Here is a 12,030-nt window from a genome sequence, read left to right on the forward strand (position 1 = left end):
ATCAACGACAAGAGAGATCTGTAAAGATATTTTGCTACAAAAGGTAGGAAATGTTGTCTTTCAGGTTTGCTCTCTTATATTTGCACCACGTTTTTCCTTTTGCAGTATTTTATGTTAATCCATTACCTATTTTCAGCAGAATAGTGTAAAAAAGTGAGGAAGAGACAAAGCACATGTTCAGTTGTGAAGTTTGGTTTTGCATTTCCAGTGGCTTTCAGTGAGGCTGTTTTTAAAGGCTTATATTTTTGTTTGATGACGACTTGCACTGATGCTCTACAAAAGGTTCTGGTGACCCCACCAAATATTTCAAGCCTTCATCTTTTCAGGTGTTGGCTGACATACCACTTGCTTTACTTTTTCATTTTAAGGATGGTAGGTAGCTTCTATGAGCAACATGATTTACATTTATAGTCCACCATATATTATTATATTATATATATTATTGTGGACTATAATTATAATTAGGATAGGACCAGACATAGTCATTTGCCATTTCCTGCTAAGCAGATGCAACTATGTTTTAATACTTGTCAAAGCTCTGCATGTTTCTACTATAGATGGCAAATTTTATTACTAGAAATGTTAAGTTTTGAGTATAGATACTTTCTGTTCCTGAAATCGCAGTGCTTGTAAAAGCAAAGAATTACCTGTCTTGCTAATTGCAAGCAAAATTCAGCTGTTAACCTGCTCTTCTGTAACTATGTATGTTTACATACTTGGAACAGATAGGGGACACTATTTGATGTTGATATATAATGTGCCAGCCTTTGTTCTGGGTTGTAGGGATAGGGCAGAAGTTTTGGAAGCCTGGACCAAGGGATTCTTGAGTCCAGCCCATGCCTAAAGGTACTGGAAGTAGAGAAGGACACGAATCTGAATAGTCAGAGGACATTTATCATTCTAATCCTTCCAGCATCTCATGACATCAGCAGGCTCTTCCAGTGGCTACTGCATTTCCCCTTTAAACTATAAACTTACCCCTCTTTCTTTATTCCCAGCATCTGTTCATTCAGTTTAAACAATTTCCTGTTTTCCTAGTAGAGGGAGAACTGATTAGACACAGAACCTATTTGCTGTATTCTGGCCAAAATTGTGTATTGGGTGGTTATTTTTATTATTTCTAGCAGCACTTCTGGAGAACCCATTAATACTGAGGCACTCTCATACAGCTTTGGTATGTGTAGGAAGAAAACCAAGGCCAAGGGGGAAAGAGATGTAAGGAAATAAAGGCCATGAATACATGGCTGGAGCCAGCTGGCCCCAGACTCACTTGCATGTGTTTTGAGGTGATGGGACAAGAGCCAGCTTCAACCTGGAAGTGGTCACAGCATCTTATGTGAGATAACCTGCCCCACAGGCAGGCAAAGCCTGCTAGTGCAGGCTCGGCGCTGGGCTGACACAGCCTGGTGGCTTCCAGGCACCAATTGGCTCTGGTCCACGAGCTGCAGCCTGGCACTGCACCCGTCGTGCTGTACCTGTGGTGCCATTGTGCCCTGAAGCTCCTGCAGTCGTGCTGGAAGCAGAGTCCCCACATCCCCCGCCAGCCCTCAGCCCCTGCACCACCCTGTCTCCATCCTCATCGGGATTTCCTGCCTTTCCACAGCCTACTCTTGCAATTTTTTTGTTTTGCTTCATTTGAGGAGAACCTCTTCGGCCTAGGACACTCGAATGAGGTTTGAGTGGTGTCTCACAGCATCCTTCAGCAGAGGACCCAAGCCCAACTGCTGGACCATGCACCCAGCTGACACGTCTCCAGCTTCCTATGAGTCACGTCAGGCAGTGACTGCTCTTACGCACACCAGGCTGATTTTCAGCTTTGCCTTTCTGATTATTCACAGATTTAATTTGCATGTAAGCAATGACAGTGCTTCTCAGAGGACAGCGAGGACCAGGACAGGCTCCTGTGGCAGCAGAAACAGGGCAGGGCCCTGGGCAGAGAGGAGAGTTGGCAGCCAGTCCAAAAAGTGCATGACGAGTTTGGAGTTTGCACTGCAGAGCTGACAGCCAGCAGTGACTTCACCTCCTCCCTCTTGCAAAGCAGGGCAAGGGGAAGCACCTAACCAAAGGAGACCTGCTGAGGGGATCAAATCCGAGAGGAAAAGCTGAGCTCTCCTCCCCCAGGTTTGGATCAGGCAGCTCTTTAAGGGAAACTCTGACTGCAGACCCTGCCCCTACCGCGCTGCTCTGTCCTGGGGGTGTGCCCCCCTCCCAGCCGCTGCAGGGGCAGTGCAGGCAGGGAGCGAGGACGGACTACAGCCCAGTTTCAATGCTTTTTCTCAAAACAAATAAAACCGCCAAGCTTAACTTGCTCAAATAAGAATGGATCAAATTCTATTTCCCTTAACACAGAGGGGAAAAAAAGAATTTAAAAAGCCAGTTCAGACTGTGGGCTTGAAGTTGGCAGTGGGATGTTAGGAGCTTTTCCTCCCTGGACCTTACTTGCATTGTGCGTGGCCAAAAAGTGGGGGCACAGCCAGAAGGAGACCTGCTTTCGCCACGCTGAACTGAACCACTTCTGGTCTATCAGTCTGGAGTGTCTCCTATGCCTGGTTGCATGGATGCTATATGTGGGACAGACATTGCTCAGAACAGAACATGAACTAAATAGGCCACAAACACCACAGAGACGAACAGTATTTCACCATTCATTGCAGGTGAAGCCCAAGCTCTCAGGGTAATACCAGGGATGTGTTTTCTTGCACGCTATCTGTAAAGGATTCATGCTGTGCCATTACACGCAGTGTCTCCACAAGTCAATAGAGTGTACCAGAACTCACTGGTGGCTTGTTTGCAATAATAGACAGGCAGCAGGGATATACTAAAAGATCATGCACTAGTGTGCACTGTGGCACTCATAAAATAACACATCCACAGTTTGGGACATCCTGGGTATATATACAACATGACTTTCCCTCCCTCTAGGCTTTTAGGCATTAAAACCAGTCCTCTTGTTCTTTAAAGGTCTTATTTTTACCCAGAATCTCAAGACAATAATGATTGCCACACAGCAAAAGACGCACACATACAAACATTGATTCATGGGAATGGACTTAGGCTAGTGCTGTGCCGATTCACAGAGATCTGGTAACAAAACTCACTAACAACTAAACAGTCTTTTACCACGCTGAGTGTAAGAGCAGCCCAAGCAGCTTTGCACTTACATGATACAAAAGGGGAAATCTGAAACAGCCTCAAACCTGCCGGTCTGTTGCCTACCTTTTCCTGAAGGGAAGAAGCAATCCATCTCCACACTGCTGCGGGAATGGGAAATGCAGAGCGCGCTGCTGGGGACCAGACCCTCCTGAGGTGGGCTCCGCTCCGTGGTCCGGACCAAACACCAGCCTGGCCTTTCGCTTGGTCTCTCCAGAAGCTCTACCGTCTGCCCCACCTGAATGCTCAGCTCACTGCTGTGGCCCGCTGTGAAGTCCTGGAGCACCACGGTTAGTTCACACCCTCCAGACAGCTGTCCACGTTCAAGAGGAAAAAAAAAAAGAACAGGAATAGAAGTTAGAGAGGGCAGGATGAAGGCAATCATCTTTGCTTCATATTTACACTGGCAAAGACAGGAAATGTATTCCTTAGAAGCCAAGTTAATAATTTCTTTTGTCAAAGTTCAGCATGTTGTGACCCTGGTTTCCTTTACTTCTTATTGATTCTGCTGGGCTGAAGCAAGAAATTAAAGCTACCCACCCAGTAACGGTTTGAATGCTAGCTGTGGGTGAATTGTCTAGCTGTGAATTTTCTAGTTGTGGGTGTCCATCAGAAACCTTGCTTTTTTTCTTGCTTTAGTTTCTGGGGTGACTTTCTAGACTGGCAATAGCCCAGGCTGGCTCAGCGCTTTGCACTCATGGCAGGACAAATTCCAGCTCACCTCTCTACGGCATGAACTGGGCTCATTTCCACATGCCACCAGTGAAGTGGGGAAACAGCTACAATTTTTTTGCAATGCAAGAAACATGCCCTCATCTTCCCAAACTCGCTCTTAGGACCTCTTGGGAGACTAGGGAATCCTGACCGGGCAGATCCAAAAAGCTCCTCCCATGTCTTCTGATGGAATACAGAGGTGTAAATATATAAACATAGAGTGATTGATTATACACTGACTTCCAGGATTTGTATCTAAGAATAAATGTATCGTCTTACTTCCGTACTGAGCATTGGCAACCTGCTGCTTTCCTTCAGCCTCACGCCCTGCGACTCCCAATGAACAATGCTGGTCTCTGTTTAACCGTAGTCTCTATATCACCAGAGACCGGATATATAAGCACTTGTGTATACAGCAGAACAAAACAGAAGAAGTGACTGCACAAGCAGCAGAGCTAACGAAGCTTGTTTTCTTACAGATTTGGATCTCAGAGGTTGATTCTTGGTGTCTAAAAAGGTGTGAAGACAAGTCTAAGTTTTTCTGGTGTGAGGAATCTTTCTCAATGCTCCTCTGCAGTGGATTTCTTGCTGTCTGCCTGTCATTAGGGGCCCTCTTTTGGGTCTTTCTCCTGTACGTGCTGCCTGCTTCCCTGAAGCATGCAGGAATCTTTGAGGTCCTTATTCCAGTGACAAATTTGATAGAAATTAGTCCACTGATTCAAAGTTATTAAGATGAAAATAGTGAACAAGCTGATTCAAAACAGCGTAATACCATAAACCTCCCTATTTCTTAGGGTATGAAGCTAAATCCAAGCGTATTATAGAATGTTTTTAAAAGACCAACTTCTAAATTCAACTGAACTGGGAGAAATATTGTAAGAAGCTGAGTATCTCTGTGAAATCAATGAGAACTGGGATCTGCTTATCAGCTTGAATGGGGGAGCCCTTGAGGAGAGCACACTCATCGCTACAGACCTCGCTCTTCAGCTGGTCCAATCTCAAAATCCCTTATCTTAGCCCAAGCAGGCCTGGACGCATGCTCCCCTGGGCACAGCTTGTCTCCCCACTCAGTGGCATAGTGGTTTGTGTGTCTAATGCAGGTGTGGAAGAAATCCCATTCACAGAGGTGGTATGTACAACAACAGAAAGGGGTCAGTGGACAAGGACTGGTTCTCACCTGTCCTGTGTCTCTGCCGTAGACGAAATGCTAGATTTGGGGAAGAAGAAGGAAATAGTTCTCTGAAAGATTATTTGTAAATAAATAGAAAAAAACAAACAAAACAAACCACGGCAGCTGCTCGAGGCCATTCAGACAGAGCGCTCACATTAATCCTGGCAGAAAGAGCTCAGTGGGTTGATGAAAGCGCACAAGAGATCAGTTTAGCACCTTGCTATGCAGTTTATCAGCAAACCCACCATTCATCACGCTGACATAATCTCCCGTAACTGGAGTACAAACATTCACAGGTACGGTAAGGATAAGATATTGCTATAATATTTACAGAGCTTTCTTTGCTATGGACTAATTTAGGAGTAGAAAATCTTTCTGATCCAACACTGGATCTGATCTGGTATGGTATGAGGTATTTAAGACACAAGAAAAAAACCTGATTATTTCTTGGCAAATACACTGACAGATCTTCCCAAATGTGATGATTTTCCCCTAATTCTTTCACTACTCCTTGCCAAGTAAATTTTCTTTCCCCCACATTATGCTATCCATGATACCTTCCCTGAAAATAATCAAATCTCTCCTCCTTTTAGGGGAAAACAAGCAAACAAACACTGCTGTATCTACTTCCAGAGAGAAATTTCAAGCATCTACATGCCCTGCACTCGAGTACCACTAGGTGTCCGTGTTTGCCATCACACGGCAAGCTAATTTGCTATGAAGAATTAACTCTCACTTGTCTTCAAAATGCTTATCTAAGCATGATGTGCAGTGTCTGGGCATGAAGGAGCTGGCTCAGCCAGGGTCCCAGGAGCCATCGTTTCTGATGATATGGGAAGAGGATGTTCCAGAATGGTAAAAAAAAATTCTTCAGATGGTTTGGGCTGATTTTTGAAAAATAAATCATTTTTATTGCTTAAACAGGAAAGGTGAAACAGCCCTGAAACATCCTAGGGAAAAAAGCTTGGTGAAGAAAGCACTTGGGAAAGTTTGGGACTAATAAGGTGCATTCCAGGGAGCATCAGCTTGGGAAGTGCTGCCCTAAGCAGCTCCTCGCTCCCCACCTGCTACGCTGCCTCCCCCACAGTGGCCTAAGGGGCGGCTAACCCAAAATCAGTCTATTGCAGGCCTTTGGCTACCCCTCCTCAAATAACTAAACATCTGTGATACACAGAGATGCTTCAGTTAGGGCAACACCTGTAAACATTATCCCAGGGGAGGCTTTAGCAGCCTACCCTTGATGTGTGAGTGAGGGAGCTCCAACATCCTCTGGATGGAAACATGGACCAGGGTTTCCCCGTGTTCCAACTCACTGCTGGAGGAGCCGGTGCTAAAATAAAACAATGCATTTTCAGGGAAAGTCCCTTCTTTGGCAGGAGGAATTAAGAGGGTTCCCTTTTACAGGTGCAGGTGATAGGTGGAAGCAGTTAGCTCAGGTAGGGGCCCACAGATCATTTTTAGGTGCTGGCCACAAAGAACAGAAAAAGGAGCTCCTTCCTTTTGCCAAGGACTTCTGAGTGTTTACCATGCCTGTTCTGTGTCTTACATACCACCACACCGCAAAGAACATTTACTTACCAAATTAACCCACAGCAAAGTTAACATCTCTAGAAAGCTTATGTTATACAAAGACGTATACAAATTGTAAGCCACTGAGGAATAATGCAAATACATCTGATTCCCAATGACAGAAATTGTTTCACCTATGGAGTGATCCCTCAAGCTATCAGTTACTTAATTTGGTTTTAGAGAGCAATTTCCCAATCTCAGAGAAGTACATTGTGCTTCTCTCTACCTCGCAGCATGCAAATTGGAATACTGATGGGCTGCTGGTTTCTCACACATCTTGCATTAGGTTTGGAAAGAGAAAGAAAATAGAGAATGCCCTTAAGGTTGAACTTCAAAAGTCAATGGCTTCATATTTTAACATGTTACATTCACTTCTATTATTCCTGTGATAAAAACCACCATTAAAGCCACTGACTGGATATATTTAAAACCCAGGCAGCAGTCTAATCTGTGTATGGTACAACAAGATCGGCAACAGACATTAAAATAAAAATAACAATGCACATGTCTTTGCAGAGCACAAGGCATAACTGAAAGATCTGACACACGGACAAATCTAATGACTTACACAGAAAGCAATAGCCTTAAAACCAGGAAGAAAAGGAAATGGCAGAAGCAAATAGCAAAATGCAATGAGGAAGCAAGAGGGCCCCAAGCAGCCCAGGGCAAACGTGCCGTATGTCCTGTAAGCAGCTAGCAGGAGCCCCAGCCCGTCTCCATGCCGCCTGCCACCAGCAAACCATCTTCCATCCTCTGGTTCACTTGTGCCTGGGCTAGAAAGCATCACTGTGCGTTCAGTGTGTGTTTTCGTCACAGTGTTCTAAAATGGATCAAACCTGAGGTAGGATAGAGCCTTGCCCTATGTCACCAGTGCAGACAGGGACCCAGCCACACAGCAACTGAAAACTCCCTTCTCTACCGCAGGACACTGCTACTAACCTCTGTGCCTCGGTGCGAGCAGTTTATGTCCGACACTGACTCTGGTGAATGAGTTTTATCATCGCTTACATGAGCCTTTTTGCTTCTGGGAGCACCCAACCGAGTGCCCGTCAGCTATGGGATGGTGAAGTGCAAGCCACCAAAATGATCCCAGGTGTGGACACATCCTGCTGCAGGGCCATCCAGTGTGCTCCAAGCGCAGGAGCCAGCTCAGCTCCAGGGACCAGCAGGTACCAGTTAGTGCGGGATTACCATGAGTTGCTCCTTCCTGAATCACAGTGTGTGTGCATGGCCACTGCTGCATCTGTTTAGTTTTCAGCCACAAAACAGCAGCCAGGGAAAGCAAGGCTGAACACCAGAGGTGTATTTACCATTACACTGCAGATGAAAAAGACCTAGAAGGTCACAGGCTGTCCTTCCCTCCCTTTGAAACAGAATCTTAACTAGTACTAAATCCATTCCAGTTGAAAGAAAAGTGGGAATTAATAGCTCTCTAACAGGGTGAGCAGGGATTTGGGAGAAGGGTGTCTGGGGAAGGATTCCTCAGGCACTTCTTAAATGTGTAACTAAATGATTTATCCTGCAAATGGATCACAATGGATCTCACAGTGCTTCTAAATGATGAACCCAAGCTCTGAGAGGCAGAGAACTGGTAATAGCGGAACAGTGGAACTGTAGTACTTGTATCAGCATAAATACCAGCTGCCCCAGCATTTCAATTGTCTGTTTGTACAAGGGCGCAAAATATTGGTGTGCTTGGTCTTCCCTCCTGTGGCACAGTGACATGATTAAGGGTTTAGTCCTTTCGTAATTCAGGTCTTAAGTTTGTTAGAGGCTCGCAAACCACATTGTGGTCTGTGAAATGTGAGGGCACAAAACAGAGACGACCTGGCTACCTGTTCTGTCAGGGAACTACATCTGACGCTCATGGGAGACCCCGTGGGCTGGATTCCAGCCAGGGTTTTGATGTTGCTGTCTCCTCCCGGCCAGCCCTGGGGCAGGTGCTGCGTGTACCTGAGCGGTTCCTTTGGGTCAGTGCTGTATTTGAATCCCTGGGCTGGGTGCTGAGGAATGACTACAGCTCAGGCAACCTCACTGCCAGTCATTGCCACTTGCTGCCAAGTGAAGTACACAGATCAGCTATACCTGGAGTTCCCCATTTCTAAATATGCCAGTAGTTTGGTCAGACCCTTCTCACAACTGAGTAGTAACAGAGAACAGGAGAATAAATGCCAGTGCATTTATTCTCTTACCTTTGAATCAACTCCTTTTGAGTATCACAGTGCCTGAAAACACAGTAAGCTCAAGCTGCCATACCTTCGCCAAAGCCTATAGATGGTCACTTGTCTGGCCTAAGGGCTTGTGACTGCCAAAGATCCTCTGTCGGTACATAACACACAAGTATCTTCTCATGCAATATTAAGCTATTTAAAAATAAATTATAACGTAAAGACCCATGCCTAGCCAACCTCACCATACTGAATTATCCAGCGTACTCTGTTATTAAAATTGCTGCATCATTTGTTCATATTTATGTCCTTTTCCTTTTTCTGCTCCTAAAATGCTTCAATTTCCTCTTCAGTATATTTTTCAATCATAAAATCATGTTTAGAAGCAGAACCAGCAGTGCACAGCATCTGCAGATGCAGGTAAAACCCAGTTTATTTCAGGTAGGTAAGAAGTTGTTTATTCTGCAGTACAAATCTCCAGCCAACATCCAATTTTTCAGTTAAAGAATTAGCAATGGAGAATGAATTTATCAGGGTCAGAAGAGCTGCTCAGAGTAATTAAGTATTTTGAAATATGCCAACATCATTGTAAAAATCCACACTAGCTGGTTATTTACATATATTCAGTAGGGGACAGAGCTCTGCTAGCTTAAACAAAGCATTCTGTGTGGTGCGGCACTGTGTCCTAATACAAATTGCTAGTTTTCTGTTGCTTTTAGGCTTTCTGCCCATCTGGGTTTGGATGACAGCCAGTTTTGGATAGAAGCATTTAGTCACCATAAACAGCCTATTTCAAGAGGGTGAGAGAGGCAGTGGGAGCAAGAATGGCATTTGCATTCTTATCAAGAAATTTTAAAAAGTGAATAAGACCACTTAGACATTGATTCTGTCTGCCCTGAGATAGATCCAGGAGCTGTCACTCTAGCTGGGGGACAGGCACAAGAAATCTTATCCCCTGTGGAGTTCTTTGTGAAAATTTCTGTAATTTTGTAGAGATTTTCTTTTTACTGGGAGGTTAGAGGGAGAGATCAAACTCAGAAGAAGCCTTTGAGGAATTTCAGTACCAAAGAATTGTTTTAGTTTTCTTACTTTGTAACGGGCTCTGTTTGGAGTGTGAACACTGTGTCACCCACGTTCCTCCCTCTAAAGCCTCTACAGCTCCAAAGGACGCTGAGCTGACAGCTCTGGCAATTCTGGTGAATGCTTCATTGCACTGCTACAGAGGTATTTCTATGGGGATGGATTGCATTTCAGGAGCTATGAGCTGAACCCAAAATAATCTATTACAGTCAGCAGAATTGCTTCGGATTGAGCTCAGAATCGGAAATTCAGTGGAAAATACCTGGCTCATCTCTGAGTCTTTCTTGGTCCTCAAGCGGTTCTACCCATCTTCCATTAAGATGGAGTTGGTGCTTCCCACCCGTTCTGTTTTGTCTGACCAAATGAAGTGGAACACTGCCTGAGCTTCACCATGAGGTCTCTTTGTATTTAAGCAATTATCTAAACACATGGCTGGGATCGTGGTGACAGCCCTGTAGCCCAAATGTACCAGCTTTGCTCCTCTTAGCGAGGAGATAACAACAGAGACATCTGGATGTGCAGCATTCTATAAATCAAGACTCAGTAAGTTATTCCACAGCGAGAAAAAGAGACAGAAGTGGCACGTGGGACATATAAATATGCTAACAGAAAGGAAATCTGGTGTTATGGTCTCAAATAGCACATACCTTTCCTGTCCAGCATCTCTTGCTGGAGTCCCTACTAAATGACCATATCCTGATTGTGCTGGATTTTGGACTCTGGCATATGCTGACATCTGCAGAACAGCTTGAATGGAGCTGTCTGAATTATTTCTGGAGCTTTTTTTCCAGAAGGTAAGACTAAAGTTGACCCAAATTAAACAGCACATCCAACTATTAAAAATGCTTTTGAAGATAAAGATGACCAGACTCTGTTTTACCCAACAAATTGAACCAGAGCACCAGTCTGTGTTTGATCCTGTAAGATTGAAGGTTTCTTCATGGCATTTGGCTCAGAGAGCTGGTACCCAAACTCCATTCCTTCCCCTTCCCTGGAGAAGCACAAAATGGAGCAGATATAATCTGTGTTTCCTTGGTGACTGGCTCCAAACCCCTTTGCTACCAGTGTTGCAGAGGGGGAGAAGGGCAGATGGGTGAAACCCTCCAAGGTAGTCCCCCACCTGCCATATTTCACAGCCACAAGATGTTTTTAAATTGACCCAGGGTTAATAAAAGCACAAGGATAGACTGAACTCAGTGAGTACTGACGTTGCTTTCTTTCATATGCCCAGCGCAGCCTGAGCAAAGCAGGCAATCTTGACCAGGGATTCATCAGACATCAATTCCCAAGACACTGCTAGCAAGCACACAAAATCCGATCACGCATTCTGGCCAGGAACTTTGTGAAACCTCACCAGGTACAAATAGCACAGGAAAAGTGTGCACAGCAAAAGGTCTACCCAGATGATGAGTTTAAAATAGAAACCCAGTTGTCTGCGCCGCATACCTGGTACCATTGGAGAAGGAGAATTCAATCCAACAGAAGCTTTAGAAAGACGAGGGACAAGCACACTTTGCAAGGGCAAAGGCTGGGCACCGTGCACATCTGTCTTTATCTAACCAGGGTGTTCTGCCCTGGCCAGAGTTTTGAGGAACGAGGAATCATATCACATTCCAGCAGCCCTGTTTCCCCCTCGGTGTTCCCAGCTGAATATCATCCCCACTATTTGCTTGTCAGCAGAGAACCTACGGCTTCTCTGATGTCAACGTCAGGGAACGATTAGGACCTACAGGTCCCTGATTAGCCAATTCTGCTTTTAAATTACACTGAAATAAAAATAGTTACCTGAAGAACTAGGAACAATATCTCACAACAACCAGAGGAGAGACCTCAGACTGATGTCCTCTTGAGAAGGAAGCAAATTATATTCAGAGAAAAACCACTACAACATCACCCTAGGGATGCTTTAGAACAAAGCTAATCTCAGTTTGTGCACTGGATCAAATTTGCTTGATACACATATCCCCAGATTATATTTCCTTTATAATCTAGGTAATTATTTTAGACTGGTATGTTGCTGCCTGCACAGTTACACTTTTAGTGGAATTATGAAAAGTGATATAAATTCAAACAATACCTGCAGTAGATCTCCCTCCCCTTGTCAAATAAACCCCAGACGTTTCCAAGACAAGCATTGTAGATCGCTTCAAAGGCGTTTTCCTGTTATGGTCCTGCTGT

The 12,030-nt window shown here is 44.7% G+C and overlaps 1 protein-coding gene across 1 annotated transcript in view; it reads right to left on the minus strand.

The window, feature by feature from the left end:
- The window catches only part of KALRN (kalirin RhoGEF kinase), a 363,097-nt gene that overhangs the window by 95,914 nt on the left and 255,153 nt on the right, over positions 1 to 12,030 (minus strand). Inside the window, exons 34-35 of the mRNA XM_035896306.1 lie at positions 5,042 to 5,071; positions 3,217 to 3,463 (exon numbers count right to left, since the gene is read on the minus strand). Coding sequence (XP_035752199.1) covers positions 3,217 to 3,463; positions 5,042 to 5,071 — 277 coding nt within the window. The remainder of the gene's footprint in view (positions 1 to 3,216; positions 3,464 to 5,041; positions 5,072 to 12,030) is intronic.

Source organism: Egretta garzetta, unplaced genomic scaffold, assembly GCF_000687185.1.
Source record: "Egretta garzetta isolate BGI_Z169 unplaced genomic scaffold, ASM68718v1 scaffold326, whole genome shotgun sequence".
In the NCBI taxonomy this organism is placed as follows: Eukaryota; Metazoa; Chordata; class Aves; order Pelecaniformes; family Ardeidae; genus Egretta; species Egretta garzetta.